Raw genomic sequence first — 20,580 nt, 5'->3', positions numbered from 1 at the left:
ACCACTCACCACATCTGTCTTTTCTACCTCACAGGGGAAACTATTTGCAACCATCCTTCAATTCACTCCATTGTTAAATTAAATCCCATGTTTATTACGCTGGCAGATCAACTCTTCTTCCTGTAAGACATTCCAAGTATCTTTTATTGACAGTTTCCCCCCAGTTTCGGTTTCACTAACAAGTTCCATTAATGCTTTCCTGCCCCTGTGCTATACTTATTAGCATGGTGAGCATTACAAACCATTTCTAACATGTGTTTGTGTACTTCCCATATAAAAGACTCTTACTAGGAGAGTAGAATTCTTAGGACATTGAGAAATACAGTAACTAAGCAGTTTTCCATTTACAACTTCTGCCTAAGGCCCCAGATGAGGGAGATGAATCGTAACCAGAGCACATTCTGGTAGAAAAAGCAGAGGCTCTATTCTGCAGAAACCAAACTTCTCCTGTGACAGTCACACATGACTGCAAAACTTTTTCTGTGTTGGTTCATCCATTTACCAAGCACTATGGAGTATAAATAACACCACTGAAGAAACAATCGGGGTTATCCGTGCTGTGCAGTCTTGCGATCATTATCTGGAAGAGGATGGAACACCTGGATTGAGTGGATGAGGTACTCACCAGCAGGACACCTCCTGGCAGCGCAGCTGCAGGTGTATGCTCCCACCACCTGGGTCCCAGTGCCAGAGCTGCATTGTGCAGGCCATAGGCTGGAGTGGTTCTTTCATGCTTCTTTCCTCCTGCCCTATCCCCATGGTGAACAACTGCCTGATTCCTCTCCCATGTAGGTTCTCATTAAGACACAGCAGCCAAAGGGCTTTTGGAATGGAGGCGTTCCCTGAAATGGTCTTTTCCTGCAACCTAGTCCGGTGCTATGCCGTATCCAGCTGGTATAAATGATAACTGTGCTACTTCTAGGTGGTCTTTCTTTAAACACAGGTAAATAATTTAGTTCCTGGGCTTGACAGATCACAGGAAGCTGTTGACAGTTAACAGTCTTTGTGGACCGTACTGGGGATACTCACACACCTGCCAAGATTTGTGCACCTCTGGGTTACAAACTGCTTTGTTCTTGTGGTCTTGCAGTTCCTCCCCGGTTTCCACTGGGAACTGCAGTACTCTGTTACACTTTGCCCTGGGCTTTTGCACTACTCTCTGAGCTTCTGGCCCAAGAGATCTTTCAACAGAGGCACGTGTACAAGAGATACCCAAGTCATGCTGATTACCCAGCCAGCAGATCCCCTTTAGCAAACCACTGACATAATTTTGGATCAAATATTTCCATCGCTATAAGTGGGTAACACAATTTACACACATAACTGGAACTGAACTGACAAAGCCACCAGCTGAGCTGAGCTGACCCACATGACCTGCTCCGTGGAGCTGCCTTTGTTTCCCTTTACCTTGAGTGGGGGTACACGTGGCACCGGGGTCCCCGCAGCAGGAAAGGGCTGTGCCTGGCTCCGAAACGCCTGGTGGTGCTGACAGGTCTCAATGATCCGCGGCTTCTTTTCAGGAGTGGTTGGAGCTTCTTCCCTACTCTCCGACTTCCTCTTAGGGGCTTCCACGCTCACTTCCATGTCTTCATTTACTGGGGGCTTCTTTTCTGGTGTTTCTGGAGTCATCACAGGGCTTTTCATTTTTACTACTACTTCACCTGCTTCGGGGCTCTTTGGTTTACTCGGGGCCACACCTGAGGCACTGACAGTCTCTTTGCCCAGCACTTCCTTTGAGGCAGGGTGCTTTCTCTCTTCGTCTGCCTTTTGACTGCTGGCAATTTGTGATTTCTCTTGAACGGACTCTCCTTGAACTCTCTCTTTTAAAGGGAGAGAATGGTCACTGGGTTTCACTGCACACCCACCAGGGGAGACTGAGGCCTCTGCAGGTTTGGCTGGTTTTGCCTGCACATCCTCCCTTCTTTCCTCCCCTCCTTTTTTCAACACTGGTGCTTCCTGGACTGCTTGTGCTTTAGACTCTAATGGAGAGGTCATCTCCTCTTTGAGTGGGATGAGAGAGGCTGGCAGGCATTTTGGTGGCTCAGCTGCTAGATTTTCAGTCTCTGTCTCGGCAGGGCCGGTGTTTGCTATCAGTCTCTTGGACTCTTCAGGACTTAGCCCAGAACTATCAAGAAAAACAGATCTTTTATTTTGTGAAACACTCTTGCAAAAAGCATATTATCCTCACAAAAACTGTGAGGATTCTCTACATACCACACCCTAAATCAATGTGCCTCACACACCTAATTCTGTGCCAGGATCCTTGAAAGTTTTCTATACTGTTGGTACTTCCACATGAAACAGAACTAAACAGCAAAGTTTAAACCCAACTAAGCTAAATACTTGGAACACAGGCTAGACCTAGTCCTCTATCCTGATACCAATTTTCCAGGCTGCAAATCAAAATAATCTGGTGTCCTGAGTTCAGCAGTAGCAGTCATTTTTCTCCTGCTTAGTAGCTGCTGCAGTGCTGTGGTTTTGACTTTCAGCCTGGGAACAGCGCTGATAACACCGATGTTTTAGTTACTGCTCAAATGTTTAGTCTGACCAAGGACTTTCTGAGTCTCATGCTCTGCCAGGGAGGAGGGGAAGCCGGGAGGAAGCAGGGACAGGACACCTGACCCAAACTAGCCAAAGAGGTATCCCATACCACAGCACATCATGCCCAGGATGTAGAACTGGGGGCAGTTACTCGGAAGGGCCAGATCACTGCTCAGTCGGGCTGGGTATCAGTTGTCAGGTGGTGAGCAGTTGTATGCTCTTCCCTTGTTACTTCCCTTATCATTATTATCATTGGTGGTAGCAGCAGTGGTTTGTGTTATACCTTAGTTACTGGACTGTTCTTATCTCAACCTGTGGGAGTTACATTCTTTTGATTCTCCTCCCCATCCCTCTGGGAGCAGCAGGAGGAAGCGGGGGAGTGAGCGAGTGACTGCGTGGCAGCTGGGCTTAAACCATGACAGTTCTTTTTGGCACCTAACGTGGGACACGAAGGGTTGAGATAACAACAGATCTGACCGGGGTGTGTCTAATCGTATTTGTGATAAGCATTCATTGTTTTAGATTCATAGTCACTCGTCACAGTGCTGATTTATTGGCTCTCAAAGTTGTTGCTCCTGATCTCACAGTTTCAGCATGTCGTACCTTACTTACAGCCGGTATTTGCTGTGTTAGTGTTTATTGGCTGGGGGCCTTGGGCTAAGGTTCTTGTTTCATTGTACTTTATGGTAATGACTTGTAATTCAACAGAATCATTGATCATGAAACTGATCTGGCTTGCATTTCCAGTGTGGTCACCACCTCTATACTTTGGGAGGTATATAATAGAAGTGTATAGCAATTACACATCTTTTTTCCCCTCCTTGGGTGGTCAGCCTATGAGGGAGACATTCCCACACACCCCTGCAACAAGTACAGCAGCTACTCAAACTCCGACCGCAGCAGACAACACAGCTACTCCAGCTCCAAGCACAGCAGCTACACCACCCCAGTGACAAGTACAGCAGCATCATTTGAGAGTTCTGAAGGTTTTGAATGGCCTTTGGGTACCCTTGAGACCTGCCTGCTGATTGTGATGGGAATCAGCATGTTGGTACACATACAGAGTGTGTTTTATCCATGACCATTTTGTCTGATCCCGAAAGTTAAGCAGAGTCGTGTTTGGGCCTTGTCCAGGATTAGACGACAATATACGAGGACCAAGGGATTTTCCCTGAAGCTGGACAGTCATGCGTGGCAGGATGTGTGGGACAGTAGAGGTGAGTATCTAGTCCACTGGGCTCCTCCAGTGCTTTGGAAGTGTCGGAGATGGAAGGCAGCTGTATGGAGTCCCCGACAACAAGTTGCAGAAACTGCTGAAGGAGAGGGTGAATTATTTTGAGCCTGGTGGGCCCATGGCACTTCAGGCCATCAGGGCAGAGACGGAACATACAGATGGACTCATGATTGAGGGGTGGACTTAGCAATGGACACTTTTGCCCCGGTTATTCACGAATGTGAAACATGCTGCAGTTAAGCAAGCCAAGCTGTTAAAGCCTCTCTGGTATGGAGGACGACAGCTGAAGTACAAATATGGGGAGGCCTGGCAGACTGACTACATCACACTCTCTCTCCTGCTCTGAAAGACTTACAAGAGATGGAGCCTGACATCATGGACCAGATGGACTCAGCAGCTTTATAGAGATTGGTCCATTCACTAAAGAATGATCTATACCTCTCTCTCTCTCTCTCTCTCTATGTGGATGTTTATATATGTATATATATAAGACTGATGGTATATTGAAAATGTGGGATCTGAGCATGACATGAATGTTATGGAATAAGGGGTGGCTACTGTCCTGGGTTCAGCAGTAGCAGTCATTTTTCTCCTGCTTAGTAGCTGGTGCAGTGCTGTGGTTTTGACTTTCAGCCTGGGAACAGTGCTGATAACACCGATGTTTTAGTTACTGCTCAAATGTTTAGTCCGACCAAGGACTTTCTGAGGCTCATGTTGTGCCAGGGAGGAGGGGAAGCCGGAAGCAGGGACAGGACACCTGACCCAAACTAGCCAAAGAGGTATTCCATACCACAGCACGTCATGCCCAGGATGTAGAACTGGAGGCAGTTACCCGGAAGGGCTAGATCACTGCTCAGTCGGGTGGGGCATCGGTCGGTGGGTGGTGAGCGGTTGTATTCTCTTCTCTTTTTATTTTCCTTATCATTATTATTACTGGTGGTAGCAGTAGTGATTTGTGTTATACCTTAGCTACTGGACTGTTCTTATCTCAACCTGTAGGAGCTACATTCTTTCAATTCTCCTCCCCATCCCTCCAGGAGCGGGGTGGGGGAGGAAGTGGGGGGAGTGAGTGAGCGGGCTGCATGGCAGCTGGGCTTAAATCACGACATCTGGCCAACAAGTTTGCCAGTGACACCAAGCTGTGTTGTTCGGTTGATATGCTGGAGGGAAGGGATGCCATCCAGAGGGACCTCAACAGGCTTGTGAGGTGGGCTGATACCAACCTTATGAAGTTCAACCACAACAAGTGCAAGGTCCTACACCTGGGTCGGAGCAATCTTAGCAGGCACAGCTACAGATTGGGCAGAGAAGAGATTCAGAGCAGCCCTATGGAGAAGGACTTGGGGGTGCTGGTCGATGAGAAAATGAACATGAGCCGGCTGCAGTGTGCGCTTGCAGCCCAGAAAGCCAACCGTATCCTGGGCTGCATCAAAAGGAGCGTGACCAGCAGGTCGAAGGAGGTGATCCTGCCCCTCTACTCTGCTCTTGTGAGACCTCACCTGGAGTACTGTGTGCAGTTCTGGGGTCCTCAACATAAAAAGGACATGGAACTGTTGGAACAAGTCCAGAGGAGGGCCACAAGGATGATCAGGGACTGGAGCACCTCCCGTATGAAGATAGGCTGAGAAGTTGGGGCTGTTCAGCCTGGAGAAGAGAAGGCTGCGTGGGGACCTCATAGCAGCCTTCCAGTGTCTGAAGTGGGGCTACAGGGATGCTGGGTATCGTCTCTTCATCAGGGACTGTAGTGACAGGACAAGGGGTAACGGGTACAAACTTAAACAGGAGAAGTTTAGATTGGATATAAGGAGGAAATTCTTTCCTGTTAGGGTGGTGAGGCACTGGAACTGGTTGCCCAGGGAGGTTGTGAATGCTCCATCCCTGGCAGTGTTCAAGGCCAGGTTGGACAAAGTCTTGGGTGAGATGGTTTAGTGTGAGGTGTCCCTGTCCATGGCAGGGGGGTTGGAACTAGATGATCTTGAGGTCCTTTCCAACCCTAACTATTCTATGATTCTAAGAAATGCTCCCATTATTAGCCACCACAGGCACATCGCTACAGCACTCAAACAACCCCATGCAGCTTCCATCTGACTCCAGCTCATACAGTGATATTTGCAGAAAGGAACACTGAAGAGCATTCTCTAGAGGAACGTGGAATGTGTGTGAATTTAACCAAATACGTGTCTGACTGGATGTGAAGAAACACATGAGATGTTGTGTGGCAGCTGATTTGTTGCAGGGTAGAATACGCACCACCACCATACATGGGGATCCTGATACTAGAAGAACCCTACAAGGAGTGCCTCAAAGTACTGTAGTAAGGAGTGAGAAAAGTTAAGACGTAAACTGTAAAGGACATCCTTGTCTGAGGAAACCAGTTCTACGCTGGTTATTAAAGCATTGGAAATCACAACAGCAAACACATCACTTCTGACCTAAGTCCCTCGGGTGTTTTCTCAGTTCTGCAGCAGCTGGATGAAGCTGGAGGCCTTTATCAGCTTTCAGGACTAGTGACAAATTGTGTTTATTCGTCGGCATGCTACAAATGGAGCAACAGGTACACCTGGATAGGCAATGAAAGGGTAAAAAAAGACAGCTGAGGGTCTTACCTCTGGCCATAGTAGCTCTCAAAAAAATGTTCCTTCCACAGCTCAACCTTCTTTTCCTTTTCTATTTCTTGTCGTATTCTCAGTTGCATTTCCGGTGTAAACTCACCTGCAAAAAGCAATAAAAGGTATCTTCAAAAAAGGGTATAGATGAAATGAAGCCATGTAACCACAGGAGCCTCCCCACTCACACTGTCTCAGACAACCCTTCACAGCATGTGACACTGCAGCCCTGCCTGCAGTACTTCAGCTCCTCTCCTGAGCTTCAAAGTGTTCCTCTGCTGTCTGTTGCTCCAGGCAACAGCTTTATGCCCGACAGCTGTAACTCCCATCCCTGCGAATGTCCACTCTGGTAGCCAACAGAATCCTAGAAGGTTGACAATGACAATGAGGACATCATCTTTTTTCAGGGCAATTCTTAGTTGATTGCATTGGTAATCTAAGTGCACTCATAAAACCCAGATTCTCATGTTCTGAATATTTTAAAATTAGATAAGTCTCATCTTGACGTTATTTCTCTCTATCAAACATTCCTTCATTCTATCCATATTCCTCCTTAGCAGACACCCCCAGCATTCCCACCTCAATGGCAGTAATGCAGAGGAGTCAGAGAGAAACAAGGGCATCCAGAAGTGAAAAACACCTAAGACAAATACACACAATGTGCGTCCAGACTTTTCTATTTTACTTTTTATGTCTTCTCCTTTTAAGCCTCCTGCCAAAATTACTCCAGAGAGGGGATTACTTAGAGGATCAACAGCAATCAGATATTTCCATCACTGCACAGTTTGTTTCCCAACAATTTTTGGCTCCCTTTTCAGCACACTGGTACCTGACCTGTCAGTATTAAAGCAGGACACTCATCTTTTCATTGCAGAAGTACAGAGGGCCTGAACAGAATCTCCGATCCATCAACTTCCTTTTGTATTTTTATGTAAATTTGGTCAGGTAAATAACTACAAAAAGTCTGCTGCATCAAAACCAGCAGAACACATGCCTTTACTTAAGAGTAATATAGCAACAGGGTTCAAAAGTCAGCCCTTTTAAAACAGCCTGTTGCAGCAGTGATTTCCTGGATTTCCAGTGCTGTGGTGATCCTTTGTTTCCCAGTTGGGACATTTCAGCTAAAAGCACATGCTGTCATAAGCTCAGGTATGCCCTGAGCACAAGGGACATGAAAACCTGCCTGGTAGCCTGCAGTCAGATGCATGCTGTGGAGATGGTCCCTGCCCACAGTGCATGACTGCACTTCTGGTGATGTGATTTGATATCGAATGATGGAATTAAGCACCTCTAAATTCAAGATGCAAACTGCCATTGAAGGTGCAGGAATCTTATCAATTAGTAAATAACTGATGTTATGTTATATAAAAAATACTGTCTCAAAGGACTTGGCCACACCAGCTCTGTCCAAACAGCTTTGCTGATTACCGAGTGCATTACTTGGGGAACATGATTTACCTTCTCCACTGAGCTCAGCAGTGGGCTATATTTAGCTACCACCACTTCAGAATAACACAGCTATACAGTCATCTCAATATGATTTTAAACACATTTTCCCCTCTTGTCTCATCTCTTTCAGAGACTTGCTCATTTTTCAAGGCCAGATTGGACAGGGCTTTGAGCAACCTGGTCTAGTGGAAGGTGTCCCTCCCTGTGGCAGTAGGGTTGGAACTAGACGAGCTTTAAGGTTCCTTCTAACCCAAACCATTCTATGATTCTATAATTTTTATACATGCTAAGTTCAAAAGTGAACTCCTTACTGCAGCCCCTCTATGACCTTGAGATTACATAGTTTTGAGCTTGTATGTGCTCTCAGCCTGTGTTGACTACAGCTGTCTTTACCTGGGAACTCCTTCCAGTGCTTCAACCTCCCCATGAAATCTTTTTCACACTTTCCCCAAAACATTCACTAGGTGAAAGCCAGCTAGAGTTCTGCATCATTGTCTGGGGAAGTTTTACCTTCTGACAACCTCTCCTTCCAGCCTTGGGCAGCTGAGGTGAAGAACTCGTTGTTGAGTGCAGAGCCACTGAGCTTCATCAAACCGTCTGCCCCAACCTGGAACACATGACAAGGCAAACACTATTAACTAGCTGGGAAAGGCAAGTATCACATTTCATCATATGTGATCTGAAAACAGAGCAAGAGCCCCAACACTGTCAAAGATCTCTCTGGAAACTGCATTTGCTGCAGGAGAAAACCTGCAGCCTTAGTCAAGGCTGGGATCCAGGAAGTTGAGGGAGATTTTCCTCATCTTTGCCTCAGCCCATCCTCTATAGCTGCACAAACACACATAAGCAGCAGATGGTACAGGTGGCACATGGAAACAGAACAGCACAGCCTCTGAGAAGCTCCTTCAGCTGCCCTTTCCCCTGTAGAATGAATGAGCTGCTTACCACCCAAAGCACCAGCTCTGCTGCCTTCTCATGAACATGAAGTGTGTGAGGGAAAAGCGAGGACAGAAGAGGTGTTGTATAAAAGTAACTTTTACATGACACCTGAACTGTATGTAATCATAACCACAGATGCTTCAGGAAAAATGGACAAATGAGGCTCAAAACCCATTCTGTCTTTGAAATATGGTTAATCAAATAGGGCAGTCATGCTATGGAGTAGGACATAAATGAGAAAGCATGAGGGCAAGGCTGGAACAATTGCAGCAGGAAACGATTACTGGGGTAGTAAAACACACGTGAAACTTGCTGTTGCTCTTTATTCCACAGAAGTAAATGTGGAATTTCTCTACCAGAAACAAAAATACATGTATGGTTCAGTTAGTGGCAAAAACTTGCTGCGGGCAAAACTGATGTGCTTCCATTTATTGCCTAATAAATCAGGACAAACAAGCAAAATCCATCTGTCCCAGTGCAAGCTACATCTGATTACACTGGGAGACTGTGCAGGAAACCTTTACCAGCAGGACTGAAAGGAATCTGTGCTCTCCCTGAGCCAGCATTTGTGGTGCAGGTAATGGAAATTATGGAATTGACCTAACAGAAGGTTTTATAGGCAAGATATAGTTGGTAGATTTTTAAGTTAGAAGCTCCCATTCTAAGGATTACAAAAGCAGAGATTTATTTTCTGGTCCCAAACTCTATTGATTGACTAGAGGGAGCAGAATTGGCATGACTATCCTGTGCTGCACATATGGGGTTGCCCATTCCTTGTGCTGAAGGGCAGCCAACTGCCACAGGGCTGGTGCGGTCAGGCCTCAGTGCCTTCTTTCCCCTCTGCAGAAACACCAGCTGAAGCAGCTCAGACTGAGTCCCTGACAAGCAACACACAGCAGACAGGCAGCCATTCACAACTGGCATGTCCAACGCCTTCACCTCTTCTCCTATTTACTACAGTGAAGACTGATGTGCAATAAAGCATGCAGCACCACTTGATGTGGTGGGCTGCTCTAGGAGATTTACTACAGCAAAATGTAAGACCTGGTCTCTCAGGAGCCAAGCAATGTTATAGGGTTAGTCAAAATTCATATTCAGTGAAATTCTCATTCAATTTAAGGACAATTAAACTTAAAAGCCAGGGCAGAAATGTCCTAACATCTGCTGTGAGGTTCTTGCCAATAAACTCCAGCTGAAAACTCCATCACATCATATTCTGACACATACCTAATTATTAAAGGCCACAGGACTTAAAAAACAATTGCTTCAAATATTTACTGGATCAGCCTTGGACTAAGAAGTCCCCAGTGAATGCTGACTAAAGATCAGAATTTATGAGACAGTGTAAAAAGTTAGAACTCCTCCTAGCTCCAAAGGAACACTGCCTGCTCAGGGCAGCATCCTCTCTAAAGCAGACCACAGTGCAGCTGCCAGACCGCAGACATTATTAACACTGTGTGAGAGCCAGGAGAGCAGCACGGCCACAGAGATGGGTAACACTTTACTGCACATGGATGTCTCGGCTCCATCTAGCATCTCCATCTAGGCTGGTGTCCCTTCACAGTCTATAGTGGTCAACTGGGTGTGTGGAGGTAGGGACTTGGTTCAGCTCAGGCTGAGGCAGACACCTGCATGTGCTCAAAAGGCTCTTGAGTGTACCAACTGGAGTTTCACTTTCTATAAGAGAAGCCCTGAGTAAGCAGCTGAGACAGACCCCGAGGAAGTGACTGAAGTGCGTAAATGCAGGCATGTAGTACTGATCTCAACATCACACAGGAAAGTATCTTAAAGGGACCTGCAGACCTGAGACAGGACATAAGAAAGACTTCCATCTGGAGTGGAATCTTGAAGCCAGCTTTGCTATCTAAAGAACATTTAAAATGGCTCTAGACACATATGTTAAGGCATCTGAACTAACACTCCTATAACTGAGTAGCATAGCACAGATTCCTGCTTTGCTCAGAAGCTCCCAGCCAGCTGGGGTAGGAATACTGAAGACTAACATAACACAAGTAAGGTAAAAGAAAGGAAGCATCCTTGTTCTAGCTGCAACTTTTCTGGTATTGAGCATAAACAGATTGAACTTCAGTTCCCCAACTGTATTTTTCTCTTTTTACATGCAAGTGCAATGTTTAATCTTTTCTAATCTCTCAGTATCATCCCTGCTTTCTCCAAGCTGATTAAAAATGCTGCAATGTTGAGATTGCTTCATGCTTCAGAGGGAATTCATCAGGTCCAGCTGAGTTGAAATAACTGTCCTACCAAAAGATTCTCTTAGGTGTTCTTTCAGTCCTGAAAGCTGAGTTCTTACCCCCTTGTAACTCATGTTCCTGTTATCACCAACTGTTTAGTGAAGAGCTCAGTGAAACACTTCACCATTTCTTCTGTGCACTCCCAAAGCAAAGGAGCCTACTTCTCCCCACTAAATACTCCTCTGCCTTTCCAAATTCCTCTCTTCATTTGCAAAGAGGTCTTAGATAATCCAGACATGAGCTGCCTCCACAGCTGCCGCACACTGTGTGCTTGGTACCTTTAACCGTGTGTTTTGGGTCAGGGCACAAGCTCTGTGGCACAGGTCAGGCCTGCTCTGCAGTCTGGACAGTGTGAATGTGCCATAGAAAACTTGTTCAGTTTTCACTTTACCAAATTCAGAATTTGACAGCAGCGATGCCAGAAAAGCAGAAGAGGCTGGAACTAGATGGCAGCACCTGTATTGGTGTTCTGTGGGAAGGCCTAAGAAGCTGCAGGGTCAATACTGTACTGAAGAATCTGCCTGAGGACAGGTGAGAGGAAGACATGGAAACTGCTGCATGCCCATCACTCCTGGCCCTCTGCAAGTCCAGTTTAACAGAAACATTGTTCCTGCTGTATCTGGGAGTGTGGATTGATTTAGCCATCTTTACATGGCTTTAGATCTTTTTCTGGTAGCAACAAACACCCAAACACCAAAATTAGAAGAATTTTCAGTTTTTTTTCCACACTGTGCACAGAAGCAGCACCCTACCACAGTGTTTGGGTGTCTAGGCTGAATTTCCTCTGCAGATGCTCCCTGCTGACACCAAATAGCCACTTCCCTCAACAACAGAACCTAGAAGAAACAGAACACAGAAGACCTACCTGCCTGTCCACCTCGGGCAGCAGCAGCAGCAGGCGCTGCTGGCATTCTGTAGGCAGGACGGAGAACGTGTGCTTGTTGATCAGCGCCCGCAGGTTGGTGTTCACCAGGATGGAGTCGGGAGTTTCCACATCAATTTCAGCACACTTTGTTCTCTTCAGCTGCCCTGCAACAAACCAGCAAGATGTGAGTAACACTGTACCTGAGAGAGGATTCCAGGCTCCTTTTGGAGTTCACTGTCCCCACGATTTTCAGAATGCCACCTCTGTGACCTATTTCATACCCTGACTTTAAAAACACATTTTATCTTTGCACATACAGTTCAAAACGAAACAGGAGGTGCTTTCCAGCACAATTTCCATACCACTGTAGCCTGTGTCAGCTGACCTAACTCCTGTAGAATCCTCCTATCTGGGGAAAAGCAAGGAGTCTTTTTCAGAAGGGTTTCTAGAGTTGCTTTTAGCCACATTAATTTCTATTTTAAGCCTCTCACTAAGGTCAGTTTGTTCCTTGGGAGTCCTTCCTGGACTTTCCTACTTTGTTCTTAGCAAAAGTATTTCAGAAAAATTCATCAGCTCATTGCACTTGGGTGGAAAGACAAAGCAGTAACAATGGGTAACTATTCTCTTTGTGTGTTTGAAAGCCAGCGAGTCAAGCATTAGCCCTTATGCTATAGCCAGCATCATGCATGAGCTGTGAAAGCCAGTGTTACCATTGTGTGCTCTATTTCCTTCGGATGCATCCCCTGTCTGTAACCGGCAAAATACCACATATTATGAAGCTTAGATTAAAAGCACATTATTAGCACAATGGGTAGTACTATCCTGCTCCCCTGACATCAGGGATGACAGCAGTTACTTTTACGTTAAGAAAACCTAACAAAATAAGTGCCATGGAGGCTTTTTTCTCTAGGGAAAGTGTTCTTCGTCGATGACATGGACAGTGGGATTGAGTGCGCCCTCAGCAAGTTTGCTGATGACACCAAGCTGAGTGGTTCAGTTGATACGCTGGAGGGCAGGAATGCCATCCAGAGGGACTTTGACACGCTTGTGAAGTGGGCTGATGACAACCTTATGAAGTTCAACCATGACAAGTGCAAGGTCCTACACCTGGGTTGGAGAAATCCCAGGCACAGCTACAGGTTGGGCAGAGAAGAGATTCAGAGCGGCCCTGCAGAGAAGGACTTGGGGGTGCTGGTCGATGAGAAAATGAACATGAGCCGGCTTCAGTGTGCGCTCGCAGCCCAGAAAGCCAACCGTATCCTGGGCTGCATCAAAAGGAGCGTGACCAACAGGTCGAAGGAGGTGATCCTGCCCCTCTACTCTGCTCTTGTGAGACCTCACCTGGAGTATTGTGTGCAGTTCTGGTGTCCTCAACATAAAAAGGACATGGAACTGCTGGAACAAGTCCAGAGGAGGGCCACGAGGATGATCAGGGGACTGGAGCACCACCCGTATGAAGATAGGCTGAGGAAGTTGGGGCTGTTCAGCCTGGAGAAGAGAAGGCTGCGTGGAGACCTCATAGCAGCCTTCCAGTACCTGAAGGGGGCCTATAGGGATGCTGGGGAGGGACTCTTTGTCAGGGACTGTAGTGACAGGACAAGGGGTAACGGGTTAAAACTTAAACAGGGGAAGTTTAGATTGGATATAAGGAGGAAATTCTTTCCTGTTAGGGTGGTGAGGCACTGGAATGGGTTGCCCAGGGAGGTTGTGAATGCTCCATCCCTGGCAGTGTTCAAGGCCAGGTTGTACAAAGCCTTTGGTGAGATGGTTTAGTGTGAGGTGTCCCTGCCCATGGCTGGGGGTTTGGAATCACAGAATCACAGAATCCCAAGGGTTGGAAGGGACCTCAAAAGATCATCTAGTCCAACCCCCCTGCAAGAGCAGGGTAACCTACAGTACATCACACAGGAACTTGTCCAGGCGGGCCTTGAATATCTCCAGTGTAGGAGACTCCACAACCCCCCTGGGCGACCTGTTCCAGTGCTCTGTCACTCTTACAGTAAAGAAGTTCTTCCTGATGTTAACGTGGAACTTCCTATGCTCCAGTTTACACCCATTGCCCCTTGTCCTATCACTGGATATCACTGAAAAAAGCCTAGCTCCATCATCCTGACACCTACCCTTTACATATTTGTAAAGACTGATGAGGTCACCCCTCAGTCTCCTCTTCTCCAAGCTGATGAGACCCAGCTCCCTCAGCCTCTCCTCATAAGGGAGATGTTCCACTCCCTTAATCATCTTTGTGGCTCTGCGCTGGACTCCTTCAAGCAATTCCCTGTCCTTCTTGAACAGAGGGGCCCAGAACTGGACGCAATATTCCAGATGCGGCCTCACCAAGGCTGAGTACAGGGGGAGAAGAACCTCTCTTGACCTACTAACCACTCCCTTTCTAATGCACCCTAAGATGCCATTTGCCTCTTGGCCACAAGAGCACATTGCTGGCTCATGGTCATCCTCCTATCCACCAGGACCCCCAGGTCCCTTTCCCCTTCGCTACTTTCCAGCAGCTCATCCCCCCAGCCTGTACTGGTACATGGGGGTATTCTTCCCCAGATGCAAGACTCTACACTTGCCCTTGTTGAATTTCATCAAGTTTCTCCCCACCCAACTCTCCAGCCTGTCCAGGTCACGCTGAATGGCAAAACAGCCTTCTGGTGTGTAAAAGAAACCACAAAAGGTCTGCAGGCCTGAGAAGGACCTAACTTCAGTGAACAGGAAGGAAGTCAAGTAACAGGGGAGTCTGAAGTATGAAGATCTGGGAAGGAATTTATTTTTTCTTTTTAATGTTATCAAAGTCTCTTAAGTGCATTAACAAGCCTGCTAAATAATGCAAGTCCTCTTTTGCTTCTCAAACAGCAAGCTGCGCATTCACAGGTAGAAAACCCTGATGGTAAGAAATGAGAAAATAAGCCTTTTCTTATATATTTGCATATATACAGTTTGAATTATTTACCCCAATTCACACAGCACACTAGCAGTACCATCCAGAATTGTACAGAAGTCACTTTAGCAATGCAATTAATTACACATTTTACTTAGTTTTGTTATTTAGGCTTTTGTTCTGTCATCAGAGCAACCAAATCTCTGTAAGCAAAAAAAGTAAGTATCTTACTTGCATGGAGCCTGTCAGATCTCTGGAATGGTTTCTTTCCCAACCCTTGCAAGGAGTTATCAAGCTTAACAGAGGGAGAAGAACTAGAGGTGGAGTTCTGAGGGCTGCTCGACTGTCCATCTGACTGCTTTCCTTCCCAAGCTGCAGAGGAAACAGAAATATTTAAACATTGGGATGTACAAAGAAGTATTACACGAGACACCTGTTTGGGCTGAAATAAAGATTCTTTTATGTGTATACCCTAGTTCTAGCAGCTCAGGGACAAGCACTCCAAGGATACTTATACTCCTTTGTTCTCGTAGCACTTGCTTCTCAACAGGGTGGAAACAGAAGCGCCCTTTGTAGCTATCGGACTACCACAAAATAAAGGGCAGGACAACCACTTTGCTTATAGTTTAAGACTATTTCCCAGTTTGCCCCATCTTACTTCTCATTTATATTCACTCCAGTAAAGATCTTGTTAAAACTTCCTTTCAGAGGCAGCTTTAGTATCTGTTAGAGTTCACTATCAGGAAAAACCTCTTCATACTGCATGTGTCCTTTCTCAATTTTAAACTACAAGTGTAGCTTTTGTTCTTTCAGACCACCCTCAGGAATTCCCCCTCCTCTTTCCAATACTCAACAGATATCTTTGTGTCCTCCTCCAAAGTCACTACTGGCCCAACTAGACAGATTTCATCACTCTGATTTCCTCTCACAATCCACTGACACCCACATTCTCTTTTGTACAACAGGATTTTTAATGCCAGTGGGAATAGTTTCTTCCCAAGATTCTCTCATCCTTCCTTTCCCTCTTCCTCTTTAGGGAGATGAATTAAGAACATGAGCTGGTCTTCTCTCTGCACTCTCTAGGCTTGTGTTATAGTAACATCACTCACCCAAGTAAGGAAAGGCACTGGAGTGCCACAGCTCGATAGAGAAACTCCATAATACATGTAGTTAATTCACAAATGGAACAAATGCTGGCTCTCACTAGCAACTTGCACTAATCATTCTTTCACATAGTCTCTATCTCATTCTCCTCTCTGCCTGTGAGAAGAGGCTGAGGGCCTGGGGCTTCTTCAGGCTGGAGAAGAAGAAAGATTGCAGGCGACCTGGTCATCACTACTGTTCCTACCAGGACAGCAGAAAGATAAAGCCAGGCTTGTGACAGTGGTGCCTGGCAGGAGAACAAGAAAAACCGGGCAAGAATCAGCCAGGATATAAGGAAACGAATGTATCCCTGTGAGGACAGTCTGCAGTGGAGCAGGGACCCAGAGGGGTAGTGCCACCTCTGTTCTTGGAGGTTTGCAAAGATCTGACTGGCCCCTAGAAATGCTGGAGGTCCAGCTGCAAGAGACCTCCCAAGGTCTCAACCAACATAAACAGTCCTGCGATTTGAACATATTTTCAGAGTACTACTAAAAAGGCTGCATGAGTTGACACACACAATGTACAATACCTTGCAACTGGGGTGTAGCAGCAAAATATGGGAAAGTCCGAGAGAAAAAAAAAACCCAACCCAGTAACAAAAATTAAATAGATATGCTGGAAGAAAATGATTCCGTCATGACTGAAGTGGATGTAGCAATAGTTTGGGAAGCGTGAAACCAAAATAAGGAGAGAAGGTGATGTGCCTCCTGCTCCCAGGGCCTGCCACTCTGTGGCTGGGAACGGCCAGACGGCAGGCTACCAGCACCAGAGAGCCACGAAAGGAAAAAACCTCATTATAATCACAAAAAATAAAGACACCAAACAATACCTGAAGTACTTTAAGTAACATGAGTCTGGATTACTTCCTCCATTAGTCTGTTTTATAATTACTCTATGTTAGCTAATAATCTTACAAAATATCCTGCTTCAGTCCCTCTCAGGTCTCCACTGTTCCTACTTCCCCAAGTAGAGATCAAATTCCTCTGGGGACAGGGAGCTCTGGATACGAGGTGCTCCAGACCAACCATTCAGAATTAACCCTGGTTAGCTGAGAAGAAGCAGGAAGGTTTTAAGCAGTCATTTTCTGTTGAAGACCTCATAAACCTGGCACTGCATTGTCTTCATACTGTCATGAGAAACAGCCTCTTGGCTTCCTTCTCAGGCCACACCACCCAAGGTGAAAAGGGCACAAGAGCAGTTGTGCAACCAAGCAAGATGATATTAACCTTCTGCCCTTTAACTTTTTTGAAAGAGTCTGAACTGGGAACAACAGGCAACCTCAAGACACTCGCTCTGCTATTAAATGCTGCATGAGGTATAGCTGACAAACACGCCTGCTCCTTTCTGTCGGATATATGGTGCCCAGCAGCAGCCGTGCATACGGCTTAACAGATATTACAGAAACATTCCAGCAGTACATAACCAGCACACCAGGCCAGATTGGTCTAGTTTTGGGTTGGATTTGTTTAGAGCTGTTTGGAAAGGGAGAATAAACAAACGCGCTAAAACACAGATAGAATTTTATCCTAAAGAAAATCAGCATGAGATGAGGAAACATCTCTAATAATGTAGAAGGTGGCAAGGAGAAGAAATCAAATAAGCTGTGCTCTATGTCCATGGTGGATAGGACAGGAAATCTTGGGTTTCAAGCCAAGGAAGCAAGAGAAGATTCTGATTACAGACTAAGAAAAACATTTTAAGCTCAACACGACCCAGCAGTATGTGCTTGCAGCCCAGGAAGTCAACTTGACTGTACAGAAACACGAAGTGATGTAAAAAAGAACTCCCTAACCTTACACACAAGCTGTCAGGCCCTACAACAGAAAACTTCTTCCAGACTCTCAGGAAAGAGTTTGAGAATTGTAATGGAGGAAAATGCCTGCTTTTGATGGGGTCAAAAAGGGAAAACTGAATGCTAGGCATTGTTGACAAAAAAGATGAACAAAATGTAGACTGACAAAATGATGCTATACAAATGCAGAACGTGTCCTGCACCCTGAACACCGTGTACAGTTTTCATTCTCTACTGCAAAAAGCACAGAGCTTTGCATATGAGGAATGAGAAATTACAGTGGGACTCCTTAGACTGAAGAAAAGATGGCTACAGAAGTCATGAGTGGCAAAATTTTTAAATAAACAACAGTTGTTCATTGCCTGTTTGATAATTAGAAGAAATGAAATAAAGGTATAAGAAGCCTGGCTCAAAACTAAACAAAAACGAGTTGTTCTCATAACATGTTGTTTGCCACAAAGCATTTACAAAGTCAACATTCCCCGAGATCAGGCAAAACCAGTGAAGAAAATCCCACCCAGTCCAATGAACACAAAGACTCTTCCTCTTGATTTGGAAGTCCTACTAGGACCTACTCTGCTATTACGCATTCTCAACACGTGTGCCATCAGCACTGTTGGACCCAGGTCACCAGGACAAATGTGTTGGATTTCAGAGGCCCACAGCTCTGCTTTGGTGCTCAGTGATCTGGGAGGTGGTTCAGAGCCACTACAGGCAATGCTTACAGATAGAATCATAGAATAGTTAGGGTTGGAAAGGACCTTAAGATCATCAAATTCCAACCCCCCTGCCATGGGCAGGGACACCTCATACTAAACCATGGCACTCAAAGCTCTGTCCAGCCTGGCCTTGAACACTGCATGGAGCATTCGCAACTTCCCTGGGCACCCCATTCCAGTCCCTCACCACCCTCACAGTAAAGAACTTCCTCCTTATATCCAATCTAAACTTCCTCTGTTTAAGTTTTAACCCGTTACCCCTTGTCCTATCACTACAGTCACTAATGAAGAGTCCCTCCTCAGCATCCTTACAGGCCCAAATAGATGACTTGACAAATTGTGGCTTTATAAAATGATGATGGCATTAGCCTACTAAGTCATTTACTTGTACAACACGAAAATTGCCCTATACAAACACAGAGGCACTTCTTGAATCTGAAAGAAAACAACTTGAATCAGGCTTACAGAACCAGAAGATTATGGCAATCAGTTACCCTGAAAAGCCTCAAGAGAAAGCTAGCTGGAAGCAATTGCCAACAATTTATGATAACTAGTGAAATGCTGCTGGTGGAAAGAGAGCTAACACTCCTGAATGAATAAGAACAATGATCTCAATTTCTAATGCAGCATAAATGCTGGAAACCTCTTGGGAATCTTTCTGAGCAGAGCATACATCTTTGGAACAAGACATGAAAGACTCGCTACAGAATGAGAAGCCCGTTTTGAAAAACACAAATACTAAGAGAAAAACTACCTCATTTGCTTAGCCATGAGAACTACCTGACCACAATGTACAGGCAGCTACAGGGAACACATTTATTGCAAAAAAAAGCTTTTCACCACACAATGGCAGAGTAAATTCTATTCAAGACCTATTCTCAACTGAACAAATTCCAAATAAAATCAAAACCAGGGAAACAGAAACTACACTATTTCAGAAACAAAAGGAACACAATCAGAAAAAAACACTTTCTTTTCTCATCCCCTACAAACAATAAAAGGCCAGCTGAAGAGACCCAGCACTAAAAGAGCACACAGAGGTGTCGTTGCACGTACCAGATTTTGCAGGTGTGGAGTCGCTGGCTGCCTTGACAGCCTTCAGAAGGACGTGCTGGTTAGATGACACAGGCATGCCTGCTCTGCATTGCTGCTGCTGCTGTTTCTGCTGCTGCTGCTTCAAGGCCTGTGGAAGGGGACAGAAGAACAAGACCAAAATGAAATTAAAAATAGTCTTAGAAATTATTAGTACACAGTACAAGCCGCTTGGTTTACAGCAACTGGTAGCTGGATTCTGATTCTAACTACGTCAAAAGTGAAAAACGACTTCCCAAACACACTCAGTTCACATGGGACACCAATACCATCTGTTTAAATGATACTGGCTATTTAAACACCCTATTACAAGCAGACAGATCTCCTACCTTTGGCATCTAAAGGAAAAAATTAATGGTTGTAGAACATCTAGGTTGAGTTGTTTCATTCTCTAGGGGATTTCAAATCTGGAGGTGGTTCAAGAAGTAATTATATAAGTAACTTCAAAGTAAAGGTACCATCATGCAATTAATTTCTGTCTCCTGAAGAAGTAACTAGTACCTTACTAAAAAAACAGGCCATTAGGAAAGATAGTGACAATTTAGAAAGTAACAAACATTTAAACACTAGAAGTAAGAAAATAAAATCCTTTGCTTTAGAAAAATAGAAAAGAAAATCCTTTCTTTAGAAAAGACTGTTAAGGCAACCATGACACAACTGAGAAGGCACAAACAACAAGGCACTGGGTTAGACTGCAGCATCTACCCAAACCAAAGTGTCTGTCCTCAAAAAATGAAATCCAAACCCAAGTAAACTTAACAGCAGAATAAATTACAACAGATCAAGTATTCTCTCTCCCGGATCTAACTGCATTATTAAGACAGTGATGATCTCTAGTTAACAGGCCAATTCATTTGGATATAGACAGCATAGTTCCTGTTACTTCCCATTTTGAAATTCTACTGTATACTTAGAATCATGGAATGGTTTGAGTTGGGAGGGACCTTAAAGCTCATCTAGCTCCAACCCCCCTGCCATGGGCAGGGACACCTGCAGCAGCAGAGTGTCCCCCAGAGTCCCCAGCATAGCAACCTCTCCACCAGCACCAGCCCTCTGCTCTCCTTCAG

The 20,580-nt window shown here is 45.4% G+C and overlaps 1 protein-coding gene across 3 annotated transcripts in view; it reads right to left on the bottom strand.

Annotated features, from left to right (window-relative positions):
• Positions 1 to 20,580, bottom strand: part of ASXL2 (ASXL transcriptional regulator 2) — a 114,903-nt gene that overhangs the window by 10,658 nt on the left and 83,665 nt on the right. For all 3 annotated transcript variants that reach the window (XM_065682014.1, XM_065682015.1, XM_065682016.1), the window contains 6 exons: positions 19,478 to 19,604; positions 14,999 to 15,139; positions 11,887 to 12,050; positions 8,341 to 8,437; positions 6,382 to 6,487; positions 1,408 to 2,125 (listed from right to left, as the gene is read on the bottom strand). In XM_065682014.1, the coding sequence (XP_065538086.1) occupies positions 1,408 to 2,125; positions 6,382 to 6,487; positions 8,341 to 8,437; positions 11,887 to 12,050; positions 14,999 to 15,139; positions 19,478 to 19,604 (1,353 nt within the window). The remainder of the gene's footprint in view (positions 1 to 1,407; positions 2,126 to 6,381; positions 6,488 to 8,340; positions 8,438 to 11,886; positions 12,051 to 14,998; positions 15,140 to 19,477; positions 19,605 to 20,580) is intronic.

This window comes from Lathamus discolor, chromosome 5, assembly GCF_037157495.1.
Source record: "Lathamus discolor isolate bLatDis1 chromosome 5, bLatDis1.hap1, whole genome shotgun sequence".
NCBI classification, from domain to species: Eukaryota; Metazoa; Chordata; class Aves; order Psittaciformes; family Psittacidae; genus Lathamus; species Lathamus discolor.
Note: the sequence above shows the minus strand (reverse complement) of the source record. Positions and strands in the feature narration are given on the sequence as shown.